The sequence below is a fragment of the Equus quagga genome, chromosome 1 (assembly GCF_021613505.1).
Source record: "Equus quagga isolate Etosha38 chromosome 1, UCLA_HA_Equagga_1.0, whole genome shotgun sequence".
Lineage (NCBI taxonomy): Eukaryota > Metazoa > Chordata > Mammalia > Perissodactyla > Equidae > Equus > Equus quagga.
The window spans coordinates 144142900-144157520 of NC_060267.1; the positions used below are offsets into that span (position 1 = coordinate 144142900).

Below are 14621 nucleotides of genomic sequence, written 5' to 3' on the forward strand. Positions count from 1 at the left end.
TGAAGGTAATGTGCAGTGTCACCCCCTCCTTTCCTAACACACCTCACTCCAGGGACAGAATGGCAGTCACTGTCCTTGAGCATGGACCTGCCCCCTGATCACCTAAGCTCTGTCCGACCTGCATATGCTGCCCTCTTCACCAGGTGTGTCTCTTTCTGCCTCCCGCTGGGGCCACTTCCGCCTTTTCGAGGGAGAAGAAAACCATCACAGGTTCTTTAGGCCTTTGTGCTTTGTCCTGTGTCAGTTACTTTCAGATCAACTCGCTCAATCATTAGAACACATCTGTGATGTAAGAATTATTACTCCCATTTTCAGATGATGGGAATCGGTGATATTAAGCACTTCCAAAAAGACAAAACAGGAGTCCTCTTTCTCTGAATGTCTATGACAAGGCTGTATAAGGAAGCAAACATTTCAAAATGAACTGACCACTTATATAAATTATTCCCACTATAACATCTGTCCCTGACCCACACTGTACCCTATCCCAGCCTGATATGTCAACAACCCTCTCTTTGTGCTTAGTCTCTTAGAGGTGGAAGAAACAATGATAAAAGTACTAGAGGACTGCAGCCATCATTTAAAGATTCATCCTAACAAGAATCATCAATGGATGGTAAATCTAGGAGGAAATTTTGATGAGGAGCAGGATACTTGCTTGATTCCCCACAGATTTATTATGAGTTGTAAGGGGAAAGCGGTAACCATACAGTGAAGAAATCAGGTAACATCTTGACCGTGAAGTTTAAGTGTTGCTAGTGTGACTGAGGAATTGCATTTCTAATTTCAGTTAATTTTAATTTAAATAGGCACATGTAGTTAGTGGCTACCTCATTGCGCAGTGGAGAATAGACACTTCACTGACCCCAAATGTTAACATTCTGTCTCGACTTCCTTAGAGTCAACAGCTGGGAATACGGACCAGACCTTCTTTCCTCACATTACGGCTTCTACCCCTCCACACCTCTGAGACACCTCTCGAATCATCAGTGCATTCTTTGTTCCTTGTTTTCTGCAACGTTCAGTTCCTCAACATCCTGTGCCAACTCTGATCCCTCTGCTTCTGTCTTTTGCTGGCACTTCCTGCTTCTCCACTATCAAGCAGGGCTGTTGATTCCACTATATGGGAAGTAAGTTACAGAGGCAGCACAGCATAGTGGCAAACAGCACAGACTTCAGAGCTGTGTGTCTTAATGGGGTGCAATTTTGCCCACCAGGGGATATGTGGCAATGTCTGGAGATGTTTTTGGTTGTCACAACCACGGGGTGGTGGTAGTGCTACTGGTGCCTAGTGGGTAGAGGCCACGGATGTTGCTTAACACCCTGCAATGCACAGAACAATCCCCAACAACAAAGAATTACCTGGCCCAAATATCAACGGTGCCAAGGCTGACAAACCCTGCTCTAGAGCCAGACTCCCTGGTTCAAATCCCATCCCTGAGAACCATTAGCTGTCTGACCTTGGATGAGACACTTAACTGTTTTGTGCCTCAGTTTCTTCATCTGGAAAACTGGGATGATAATAGTACCTATCTCACAGGGCTCTTATGAGGATGGAATGAGTAAGCACTAAAACATCACCTGGCACATGGTATTGTATAAATCTCAGCACTTATTACAACCATAGATAAGACCAAGAGAACTTCCTAGAAGGTTCCAGATAACAAATGTTTCTCATAGAAATTGCAGCAAAGACCGACAGTTGCCTAAATATATATGTGTAGGTATATATATTTTACCCCCTCCCTTTCTTTCTTAGTAATGGAATTCTAATTTCTGTCAGGACTTCCGGGAAGGCTTCTAAAAGAGAGCAAACTCAGCTGAGAGGTTTGCCTTTTTTGGCATCTCCTCTTTTAGCTGGAATGCCCATCATAGCTGGAGATCGAGCAGCCACCTTGGACCATGAAGTGGCCTTGAGCATGACAGCCAGTGCTAGGATGGAGAAACAGAAAGACAGAAAGAGCCTGGGGTGCGTGATAACAGCAGAGCTGCCACGCTAGCCCTGGACTGCCTCTCCCAGACTTCTTTTGCAGGAGAGAAGCCACTGTCTTGTTTCCGCCACTGTCACTTGGGGTTTTCTTAGTGGAACATAATCCTGAGTTACTATTATACTCCAGGCAAAGCACTGAAGAAAAGAGACTGAATGAATGCCCATTCACAGATGTTGAAACATTTCCTAACTTAGAACTAATTCTGGCTTAAGTGCTAAAACAGAAGTGGATGGTCCAATGTCCACAAAAAGGAGTCACATACACATTGCTCTTAAGTCTCTGGGATAGAGCTTTCTCATTACACAATATATCCATTGCATGATAACACCCAGCTTTCTCATTACATGATCTAGGACACTGGAGAAAAAATCAGTGAGATCATCCTCTACTGCCAAGAAAACTCTGGAGGAACATCTGCTTGCAAGGCTGCATGAATTTGTGCCAAGAAAGGATGCAGACTCTTACAGACGTTAAGCTGCAGTCTTTGCACTGGGCTAGAGGCACTAGCTTCAGCTCCAAACTCAGCATTCCCCCACGAATCCACCTCCCTTATCAATCCACACCCTCTGAATGTTCCCAGTTTTGGCTCCACTGTACCCTAACCTCAGGTCTGCAGGGCAAACTCCTCCTGTGGGTGTGCCTGTTTAATCTCAGGAGGTGGCTTTCTTCTGTGTATTGTGATGCAGATTCACAATATTTGAGGCCTCCTCAATTTTTAACTTGACCATTAATTCCCCAGATATTGTATAAATGTAAATTCTGATTCAAGAGATCCAGGGTGGGGCCTGAGATTATGCCCTTCCAACAAACGCCCCGGTGAGACTGAAGCTGCTCATCTGTGGACCACACTTTCAGTTTGCACGGCTATTCATTCTCACTTTCTAGGAGAATTTCTTACCTAGTGCTTCCCTCTTTCCCAACGAACCTGATGCTCCCAAGTTTACCTACTCTCCCTCATCAACTCCCCTAACATATTCCTCTGCCATACTCTATTGATGGAGGCTAAGCAAGCACGGGACTGGCCAAGTCAGGCTACTGGTCCTGTAATGATCTTTCATATCTGTTCTGAATATGGAAAGCTGGAAGAAAGCTCAGCTCACCTGGGACCACACTGTCTGGTGCATGGCTGATGACCCTGGCTTCATGCACTGCCCTCTCTGTTTGGAAAAGCAAGAACCTGCAGAGCTAAGAGGAGAGAGAACCACAATGAGACTGACCCTGTCTTGTTTTCCATACTTGCCACCTCTTCCTCCCTCAGTCTCTTGGCCACTCTCATTGGAAAGAGATATCCTTAGGACACTCTGGATGTTCTCAATGCACCTTCTCAAGTGGTGCTGCAACGGCTCCCTTTGTACATTCTACAAATCTGCCTAGTGAAGCTGGAAATTCCTAGAAAGAATACCTGTGAAGTGGGAGTCAAGAACCGCTGTGGATTCGCGGTTTTTAAGAAAATTCCTGGCCCACTATAAATGCATTACTAAGTAGTTTGCACTGAATGCTTCCAGTGACCACGTCAAAGACCCAAAACGAGCTTCAGGAGAGAAAGTAGGGTAACAGGGGCCCCTGGACCAACCACAGGTTGTAGGACAAAATGATCTGGCCCCGAGGGGAAAGGTTAAGGCGTTCAACATCCCAGTGGGCGATGCTGACCGGAGACCCCACTGGGATCCGGACGCTGCACCCTGGGAAGCAGGAGACCCCAAACGTCACAGGCCCCCACCCTGAGTACCGCGAGCCAGAGGACGTCAGGCCAGCTCTCCAGGCAGGAAGGTCGATCGTGCCTCTGCCGGCAGGGCCCTGGACCCTGGCTTGGGGCGGCGCCCGCGAGGCCCACACGCCAGAGCTGCGGGACGGGGCGGGCCAGGACACCCTCGGGGAGCTGGATCGCCGAATTCCCGGCTGCTCACAGGGGTCGCGGGCAACACTGCCAAAGGTAGCCCAGGCGGAAGCGCGAGCAGCCCACGCTCCTAGCGCCTCTCTAGGAAGCCGGGAGGCTGGCCCTTCTCCATGGTTCCCGCACAAGCTAGACCCTCAACGATTGCTCCCGGACCGGCTCTTCTCAGTCATTTCCTCTATCGCTGAACACCCTTCAAGATCAGTTCCTCAAGGACGGAGATTCACATTATACTTCTTGTGATGCTTTGAATTCTGGCCCTAACGCTTACTAGCGGTAACTTAACCGGCTAACAAATTTATAGCCCCTGTCTTGCACTTAATGGATGATTTTCTGGACTGTGATCTAAGATCTTAAAGTCTAGGGTCTGATTATCTGGGTTCAAATCCTGGTTCCACCATTTATTCACAGTACTATGGTCTTGCGCAAGCTATGTAAACTCTGTGCCTCAATTTCCCAAGTGAGAATGGTAATAGTTTCAAACATAAAGTCAGTGGATTAACTGAGTCAATTCATGCAAAGCACTTTAAACAATTTCTGGTTTTGTACCATAAATAATTCAAAATAAGTGCTAGCTCTGTTGTTCCTAACATTACTATTCCTGTGTATCGTTACCACTCTCCTATAACACACTCCCACATCTTTCTCCAGTCCAGATACCATCGTGGCAATAGCGCTTCCAATTGGCCAGGCATTGTGCAGATAGCTTTAAGCTAGAGACCCGCGTATCAACCTGTCCACTGTTTTATTTCTACTTGGCTAACCCACAAGCGCCTAAAACTCAAAATGTTCCACACTAGTCTCATCATCCTTCCCCCACCTTCCTGTTCCTCTTCCAGAGTTCCCCCATATCAGTTAAAACACGCCACTCTCCATCCAGCCAACGGAGTCAGTCATTCACCTGGGAGTCATCGCTGACTCCTTCCTCCGAATTTCCGCTCACCTGGATTACTGCAGCAGCCTCCTAACTGTTCTCCCGGTCTCCAGCCTGGCCCCCTCCAATCCTTTCTTTCTACACTGCAGCCGGGATGATCCAAGATACAAATCTAGTCATGACACTGTTCGAGAGGCTCCTGAAAACCAAATTGCCCAATTTCCTAATTTTGCCTTTAAGGCCAATTTAGCTCAACACAATTCAACTCAAATTACTGAGTACCTAATGTATGAGAAGACCTGTTAGTCGTCGGGAATATGGACCTTGTTCTAAGTTTACATCATTTGATCCTTGCCACAATTTTGCCTAAGACAGGTATCCGGGTCCCTGTTTTTTAAGATGAGGTTTATCTAGGGTACAAGAATGAGCTCAGGCTTAATGACAGGCTTTAAACCTGGGGCTGACTCTGCAGTCAGTGTTCTTCCCCTACACGATCCCCCTCTCTAATGAGAACTGGACAAGTGCGCAGTTTTCTATAACCAGAGTGGACTATTATGTGCCTGCATATTTTAATAACTTCCTGATCTCTTCTTCCATCCCTAACCCAATCCAGATTATGCTGCCAGACAGATTTTCTTGAAGATTACTCCCTAGCTCAAGATCTTTATTGTCTGGTCCCATCTTACTTCTTCTCCTTCCTACTCCCTTTCAGGTGCCTTATGCCTCACCTCAGTCACTTTCTTGCAGGTCCCTTAGATTGGAATTCCCAATTTCCACTGTTCATATTGCACTATTTTCTAGGTGCAGCTTGAATGCTGCTTCCACCCTGAAGCTTTCCCATCCTCTCAGCCTTAAATTCTCTTCTTCAGAGCCCCATGTCATGGACTGGAGCTAAAGGGCCTTCAAAGTCAACAGCAATCTGACAGAAGCACTCTCCCCTTTCCTCAACAAGCAGTTTCGAACCTACATTCTCTGCAAATCTGCATCTCCTCATTCCCCCCTTTCTCGGTGTGACTTTGCTTTCTAACTCAAGAAATTCAGAGATCACAGTGAGACAATATCAATTTCCTGACAGTAAACCTACATATTTAGCATCTAAACCAACTTTTTCTTCCTTTTCCTCTTTATGCAAAGCCCATCTGTCCTGTAAAGCTATTCAGTTCCTCTTCTCTAGGCTCCATTCTGTCCTGTTTCCTCAAGAACCAAACTCCTATCCTCCAATTAGCTGCTTTTCCAAGAAGCATTCAAACATGCTAGTCACTCCAACTTTACAAAATTACAACCTCCAAACTCCACCTAACACTTCTCCTTCACTTACTGCCCTCTCCCCCTCACCTTGACAATCTCAACCAACATTCTTTCTGTGGCTTCCTTCTCTCTCTCCTACTTTCCTACCTCTGACCACTCCTTCAAAATCTCTTGCTGATTCTTGTCCACTCTAATCCTGGGCAATCTTAGAATGACCATTTACATACCACAAATCCCCAATCTGTCCTTGAGACTTCTCCGTGTCATAAACATGACAGCTATCACCACGAGCCAAACACTGGGCTGTACAATCATGATTTCCCTAATCCATAGAGGAAAAGCAGACTTTGAGGATTAAGGGACATGCCTAAATCACAACAGCTTCTAAGTGGCAGAGCCAGGATCTGAATATAGGTTGTCAGCATCCTTGCCTATCTGCCCCGACAGTCTGTATCATGTCTTAAAACTCATCTCGTTTTCTTCCACAGCCAGAGCCAGTAGTAAAAGCCAGAAACCCTTACCACATTTGGTTTCCTGACTTTCCCTTCCAGCCCAATCCATGATCAAGCCCTAAATTGTGGCATCACTACCACTTACTTGGTTTGGACCACTGTCAAGGTGAGGAATACTATCAAGCTTCGTACCATTTCTGACCTTCCCAGTCCTGACCCCTTAAAATTCAGTCTAATAGCATAATGATCTACATCTGAGGTTATCACTCCATTTAAAACCACTTGGGCCAGCCCGGTGGTGCAGCAGTTAAGTTCGCACGTTCCGCTTTGGCGGCCCGGGGTTTGCTGGTTTGGATCCCAGGTGCAGACATGGCACCGCTTGGCAAAAGCCACGCTGTGGTAGGCGTCCCACATATAAAGTAGAGGAAGATGGGCACAATGTTAGCTCAGGGCCAGGCTTCCTCAGCAAAAAGAGGAGGACTGGCAGTAGTTAGCTCAGGGCTAACCTTCCTCAAAACAAACAAAAATCCACTCAATGGCTTCCTACAGTGCCCCCCACCCTCCTTGTTCTGTGCTCTCTATCCAGTGCTCTACATTCCCACCTTTCCTCTTACACCCTCTTTCTTCCAAGTCATAGCTGAAGATTCCAGTTTCTCTAGAGAACTCCCTACCCTTCAGGCTAGGACATAGAATCCAAAATTGCCACTATTCCCTCTATCACAGAAGCTATTAAACTTTCTCTAGCCTATTAATACAACCAAGCAAAAATGAGTTTTGCCCCATTATCCCAGTGAAGCTGAGAAGCCAGCTGTTGGTTAGAAATGATAGGTTAACTAGAAACTAACAGACCATAACGCATTTTAGTTAATCTTGCTTTTCTACAGTGTATTTTTATAAAATTTTCTAAATTTTCAAGCATCAAAAGCTGCTGGGATTTTACATATTTATGAAGAACATATCTGTACGAGGAAAAAAAAATCACCTGGTGTCCTAATTATCACAATTTCCCATGAGAACATTAACCAGTTACATATGACCGTGTGTGACGACTTTATACTGGCCAAGTCTGGGCAGAGTGGGACAAAGTAACTGATTCTCTAAGGATGACATCAACAATTCTACCATCAATCTGTGTCACAATCCCAGCCCTAGCAAGACTTTAATCCATAGATCAAACAGATTTGCTAGCACGTCAAAAAGAATCTTTATTATTTCTATAACAGCCCCTTATGCTTTCTTGCCAGACGCCTTTGGAGCAGGTGCTTTCTGGGCTGGAGTTTTCTGACCCGGAGCTTTCTGACCCTTCTGAGCTTTCGGAGGCGCTGCCTTCTGGCCTGCAGCTTTCTGGGCTGGAGCCTTCTGGGCTGGAGCCTTCTTGCCCGCAGTGGTCGTCTTTTTTGATGGAACCTTTGCGGCAGCTGTTGCAGCTGCACCCTTAGCAGCAGGTGCCTTTTTGGGAGAAGCTTTCAGGAGAGCTGCCTTCTGAAGCTTCCTAACTTCAAGCTTGATTATTCTGTTCCTCTGAAAAATTTCAATATATTTATCATACATGCATGCAAAAAATGTATAATTATGACATATGAATGCACATATTTTGTCAATCTTATCTCTACATCTACATAGGTTGTCAGCATATATAGCATGTATGCGTATAAAAGACAACCCTTAAATCTAAGACTTTTATGAAGTCAATTTTGGTGTACCAAGCTTGGGTAAGCAGAATTACCAATCAAGTTTAGGGTTAGAATACAACAATCCTGATAATTTTTCAAAACTTACCATTTTCTTTGCCTTCATGACTTTATAACGATCAAAATCTGTCATCTTGGCTTTCTGTAAAAAAAAAAAAAAAAAAAACACAAAACACACAAAGATATTACCCCTCTCATACCAACCCTCCAGAAAAGAAAAGGTCAGAATTCAAATGATCTTAAGTCATTACCCTTTCCCTGGCTTCAATCTTCTTGGCCCATCTTGTGGCTGCCCATTTTGTATTGATATCTGCCTTCTGCCAGGCTTGTCGAACATACTTCTGACGGGCACTATAAAAGAAGCAACACCATAGATTAAGGAATTAGCTTTGAAGCCACGCCAATCCAAGGACAGGTTTGTGTCCTCTGAAAAGCACAATTTATACCTCAAATTAAAAAGTGTACGCAAAACGATGCCAAAATTATCCTTCTCTTTTTTTATTCTTCCAGATCTAGTTGTCTCCACTGTCATTTACTTATTTGAATGGAGTTCACTAAGCCAGGATGCCTTATAATGTCAAACACACAACTTTAATAAAAAAGGCAAACCAGACCATTTTCTGGATTTAAAAATCACCTCTTATGTATACTATCACTCCAGGATAGTGGATGTGTACAAAATGATTTCCTTTTCATAGAGAATGAGGTGAAGTTAATCCTTAGGCCTACTGTTTTATTCTGTATAAAATGTTTAAAGATTTGTGGTCAATCATCATAAAATCCAACTATAATCATTCTGAATTTCTTTCAAATATTTCAAGTATCAAAACTCAGTATACTTAAAAAATAAAGTAACAGTACACGTTCCATTGCACCGTCGCTGCAGCTCTCTAACGACACACCACGGTGTTTTAACTTCCATAATCTACAACGTGCGAAGAAAAACTCACTACTGACTGTCTCAATTCCTTTCAAGCAGCTGGTAGAACATGCTTAGCAGCTGCCATATTGAGATGATGTATGTTAAATACTAACTGACACACAGTAAAAGCTGAACTAATGATAGCTAGTTTTAGAAAAGAAATCAGTATCTTTGTTTGGAAGCAAAAGTAACTAATATTTTCCAAGAAAAAAGAATTCTGTAGGGAGGTCTTTGCTGTGTAAATCCTGAAAGGGGAACAAGAAAGAGGATGGCAAATCTGGATAAAGGGAAAGCCAGAGAACTATCAGATCACGAGACATTTAAAAAGTAAATAATACCTGTCTACATCTACACTGTAAATCCCCCTTCTAAATTGCTTTCTCTCCTCAACACTGTCTACTATATTTTCAGGGGAAAAACAAAATAGCAAAAACATTTTTTTAATTCAACTAAGCAAACTTTTACTGGTATAAACAAATCTGGGGAGGGATGAAGGCTGGTGGATAATTACCTGTGTGGGAACTTGAGGATGAAGTCAGTGAGCTGCATGCATTTGAAAGGCATAGCCTGTCTCCTTACCTGAGTGCAAGGTCCATCAACCAAAGCCTAGAATACATAAGATCAAGGATCTCAGTGCAATACGTAACAGTAAGCAAAATGGATAAATACTCTTAAAGCTACCACCTAGAGCACTCCTACCTTAGAGGACCATTGGAATAAGCACCGTTACCACGTATACTACATACCATTCACTGCCACGTGAACTATACTTGTGACACTTTTCCTTACACTTACCCTGTTCTGATCAATAACATCTACAATCGCGACCAGCTTCCCGGCATGAGGTCCAAAGGAGACGTAGGCCACCCGGCCAACCTCCACGAAGCGCCTGAACACCTAAAATGGGGGGTTGGGGGGGAGAAGAGCGACGCTGACTAAAAATACTCGCTAGTTTATAAGGCTCTGCAGCTTAAAGACAACGTGGCTAAGTACCGCGGAAAAGAACGTCGGGGGGGAACACGGCCAAGTGTCATGGCTCGACCTGGACGGACAAAATCCGCAGAGCCGGCGGCGGCAAAAGCCGAGTTCCCTCGGGCCTCCAGGTCTATGGGGCCTGCACTCCCCAGCCCACCAGCCCACCAGCCCACCAGCCCCAGCCCGGCTCGGCCTCAGCTGCCCCACCAGGTCACCCGCCGCCCCAGCAGCCGGGATCCGCCGGGGGCATTGCGCACGCGTGGCCCAAGGCGCGCCGGGCCGGCCAGGCCCTCCACGAGCTCGCCTGCCACACGTCCGGGAAATCCCCAAACTCCGTGCTCCGCCAGCCCCGGGACCCTCACCACGGGCTACCTAAGAGCCGCTGGGCACCGTTCCGCGCCTCCGCTTCCCTGCAGAGGCAGCGGCAGAGCTGCACGGCGGCGAGAATTGGAGCCCAGAACAGTAATACTCACCATGTTGGCGGCGTTCGGCGAGAAGAGACAGGGCCCGCCCAGCCGTACGCATGTGTAGAAGGCCGCCCCGCCCTGTGGCGGGGGAGACGCCGACGTGTGCACCGATTGGTTTGGATTGGAGCGTGCGTGCGTGCGTGCGAACGCACACGCATGCGCACTGGGAAAACATGGCGGAGCCGGCCACAGTTGGCGTGTTCTTTCCCGGACGTGAGTCGAGGGATTGGTTTCGGTGATCTTGCGGGTGACGTGCAGGAAGGTCATCTCTTAGAATTTTAGGGTGAAGAAGAGCACCGAAGCTATGACGTCCAATGTAATTCTGTCCGCATTCCATTTGACTTCGTTTTTTAACATTCTTGCATCTTTCCTTCTATTAGTCAGTTCTCTGTTTGTTTTTGTCTAAATGTTGTTGCTCGTGGCTTAGTATTGTTTTTTCCCTCTCCCAAAGTGACCCTAGTAATTTTTTTAACCTTTCATTTTAAAGTAATTCAGATTTAGAGAAAAGTTACAAAACTACTACAAATAATTCCCATAAACTCTTCCTTAGATTCCCCAAACATTAACATTTTATGTTTACTTTATCGTTCTATCGGTTATTTTAGGAACCATTTGAGAGGAAATTGCAGACACGTTCCTTTATCTCTACATATTTAAATGTGTTATTTCCTAAAAACAAGGACATTATCTTACGTATTCAGAACAAAGATCAAAATCAGGAAATTAATAACGGTATATAGACTATTATTTAATTTGCAGTCCTTATTCAAATATTATCAGTTGTCCCACTTATGTCCTTCAAAGCAAATGAAAAAATTTTTTTTCCTGGCCCATGATCTAATGGAGGATTACAAGTTGCATTTAGTTATCATGTCTAGTTTTTAAAAACTTCGTAGTGGTTCTTTCGCTTTTCCTTGTCTTTCATAGTGCTGACGTTTTTTAAATACAGGCTAGTTATTTTGTAGAATGTCTGTCAATATGGATTTATTGTAGTTTTCCTCATGATTAGATTGAGATTATGCATTTTTGGTAGAAGTGTGGTGCCCTTGATCCACCACATCAGAACACATGCAGGATATCTCTTTGTTGCCTTTCATCACTTGATTATGGTAGTGATCATTGTGCTGACAATTCCCAGATGTATTCAGTCCTTTTCTTTAAGCTCTGTGCCCAGCATATCTTCCCAGGGCTGTTCAAACAGCCTTCTAAGTGACCTGCTTTCTCTGTTGCTCCCTTTAATCCTGTTCTCTGCTCATCAGTCAGAGGGATCTTTTTAAAAAATAAATCAGATCACATCACTTCCTGTTTAAAACACTTCAGTGGCTTTCTACAGTATTTAGAATAAAATCTAAACTCCTTACTCAGGGCTACAAGGCCCTGCATCATATGCTCCTGTATCCGAACACACCTTATGCTAGCCCCGTTCCCCTTCATTGTGCTTCAGCCACACTGGTCTTGAACAGGCTAAGCTGTCTCCTGCTCTATGACTTTTGCACCTGGTGTCTCCCCTGAGGAATGCTCTTCCCTCTGTTTGTACTTATCTCATGGCAGTGCCAACTCATCTCTTGTATTTTTTTCTAGTAGCTCTTCTGAGAGACTTAGCCGGACTACCACATAAAAGAAATAGGTCATTTCCCTTCCTGCTAGCTCAGCCTTTTGTCCCTCAGAGCTATTACCACAATTGCAATTGTTTGACTTACTTTTCTTTTCACTTAAGTTCTAGTTTTGTGCCAAATGGAATAAGTTCCATGAGGGCAGGACCTTGGCCATCTTCTTTTCTTAGCATAATGCCTGATAAGGGGCTCAATAAGTGGGTGTGAATGAATTAGTCTTTAGGCCTTGGTATCTTGCTTTATAATTTACAAAGCAAAAGACATGAATAAAAACATTCATAACAACACTTTTGTGGTAGTAGCCCCAAACTGGAAACTATCCAAGGCCCATAAACAAGAGAATGGATAAACTGTGGAAGTCTGTAGCAGTGGAGTCAACAGCAACTACACAGAACAATTTGGATGAATTTATACACAGCTGAAATAAATCAGACACAAAGAGTTTATGCTGTGACTTCATTTATATAAAGTTCAAATCAGGCAAACTAATCTATGGTTGTTAGAAGTAATGATTGTGTTTACCCTTGTCGCAGGCAGCAGTGGCTGGAGGGGAAGAGGGGCTTCTGAACTGCTGGTGGTGTTTCTTCATCTGGATATTTGTTACATGAGTGTGTTCAGCTTGTGAAAATTCAGAGCTCTACCCTTATGATTTGTGCATTTCTTTTCCCCAATTATATGTTAACTTAAATGTTTTTTAATGGAGTTTCCTAGGTCTACAAGCAGAGAATATGATATGCAGGCGTGGAGAGAGTCCAGAACCTGCATTTAAAAACAAGCTCCCCTACTGGTTCACTGAACACACTTTGGGAAACATTTTTGGATACTCCACACAGGAACAGAATTATTTTTCTAAAGTTAATTATCTGATTATGTCATCTCTGTCTAAAATCCTCCTAATGTTCATTTTTATTCCCTAGTCTATAGGATAAAGCCCAAACTCCCTAGCCTGGCATTCAAGGCCCTCCACAAGCTTACCCCAACACCTTGCTAGGTTTTTCTCTCTGTGCATTCTGTGTCCCTCATCCCTAATCCCGCTATAGCTACAATTCTGGCGACTTTTCCTCCAGCTGGGCCCCCTCTTCCTAGAATGTGCTCCCAACTTTTTCTTCCTAGAGAACGACAGCGTGTCCTTGAAGAAGCATCTCAAGATCCCCTCCCGAGCAGCCCCAGGCAGTTTTCAGGTTTCTTCGAAGCTCTAAGAAAGCCTTGTCTACCTCGTGAGGTCGCAGTAGTCCAGGAATGAACAAGACAATCATTAGCAACTACAGACCTCAGAAACCAGATAACCAGACCAGCACATGCAGAGCTCCGGTTGGCGGGCTGCGCCCCTTCTGGGAGAACCAACTGGCTCGTCCAATCACCGGCAGGAACGGCAACTCGTGGGTGATGCCAGGATTCAACATGGCGTCTTGGTGCCGCTCGGGGGTGTATTCGGGCCTCCCCCAGCGGACCTACGCCGTAGCTGCTCGTCCAATCGCCAAGACAGAGGTCGAGCCTAGGTGCGCCCTTGCAACAAAGCTGGCGGCCAGAGGCGCTCACGTTTAAGGGATTCAGCTGGTCCTTCGTGCGAGCTGCCTTGGAGGTTGTGTCCCCCTGAACCGCGCCTCACTGCTCTTGCTGTGGCAAGAGACAGATGTGAGGGGCAAGGTGTACTCTCCGCTTCGGGTTCCTGCCCCGAGGCGCCGAGCAGAGGGGTTGCACAGGTCCCGGGTCCCAGCTGGAGGACGTGGGGAAGAGCAGCAGCACGCCCACTTCCCTGCAGTGTTTGTAGAGTACCTGCGCGTGTCACTGTGGCCAGAGCCGTCCACTTGTACCAGCTGGACCCCAGTATTCCTGTCAGCTGCAGCTGAGTAGATGTGTCTCGTTTTTTTCTCACTCATGAGGGATGGTGGCATTAGTTTATCAGACAAAATGTCTGGGGCCCCAAAGAGAAAGAAAATTGAGCCTGTTCAAGAAGTGAACCAAAAGCTACCCCCAAATCTGACTTCCTTTCTTGTTCCTGTAAACTTTCAGATGTGTGAACCAATCCCAGTTATGACAAATTGGCATAGTAGTTCTATGCATGCCTACCTGGCATGGTGGACAGGTGCATGTACATTTAGGAGTGAAAAAAATGCGTTGTTACATCTGTTTTAAAAATTTGCATTTTAGGAGACCTGAAGCTGAGCAATACAGTGTCCAAGCCCGGTCAACCTGAAATCACCCGAAATAAACCTGTAGCCCAGCAAAAGTAGGTGTATTGATTCATTGCAGTAAGGGGCGCTGCACACCAGAAACACCGTGGGGCATTTAACCAAATGAAGGAAAAGATACAGTTACAGGATTGTGGAATGGAATTTAAACAATTCCATTGTTTAGATGGAGCTTAAATGAAACACTGTTTAGAAAGGCTCAAAGCAAAGCAGGACTGTGTAAAGGGGTCAACATCAGGCCTAGACAGCAAAATGGACCCATGAAAATGTTGTCCAAAAACCCTTTTCTGAAGCTTTGCACC

At 45.2% G+C, this 14621-nt stretch overlaps 2 protein-coding genes and 1 long non-coding RNA gene across 6 annotated transcripts in view; 1 reads left to right on the plus strand and 2 right to left on the minus strand.

Moving 5' to 3' along the window:
- Positions 1-3886, minus strand: part of ZNF620 (zinc finger protein 620) — a 29151-nt gene extending 25265 nt beyond the window's left edge. For 3 of the 4 annotated variants that reach the window (XM_046684587.1, XM_046684582.1, XM_046684576.1), the window contains exons 1-2: positions 3721-3886; positions 3092-3176 (exon numbers count right to left, since the gene is read on the minus strand). In XM_046684587.1, coding sequence (XP_046540543.1) covers positions 3092-3136 — 45 coding nt within the window. In that variant the 5' untranslated portion in view covers positions 3137-3176; positions 3721-3886. The remainder of the gene's footprint in view (positions 1-3091; positions 3177-3720) is intronic. The other variant, XM_046684596.1, reaches the window with a different exon arrangement.
- A 3753-nt stretch (positions 3887-7639) lies between these two features.
- RPL14 (ribosomal protein L14) lies at positions 7640-10635 on the minus strand. Its single transcript, XM_046647668.1, has 6 exons — positions 10521-10635; positions 9868-9969; positions 9584-9678; positions 8402-8501; positions 8239-8292; positions 7640-7980 (listed from the first exon to the last, which is right to left on the minus strand). Exons 1-6 carry the CDS (start codon positions 10521-10523, stop codon positions 7687-7689), a joined length of 648 nt encoding a protein of 215 aa, XP_046503624.1. The 5' UTR covers positions 10524-10635; the 3' UTR covers positions 7640-7686.
- Positions 10636-10686: 51 nt separating this feature from the next.
- LOC124234837 (uncharacterized) lies at positions 10687-14357 on the plus strand. The gene is made up of 2 exons (XR_006887425.1): positions 10687-10830; positions 13241-14357. It is a non-coding gene; the product is annotated as an uncharacterized LOC124234837 (long non-coding RNA).
- Positions 14358-14621: the final 264 nt, after the last annotated feature.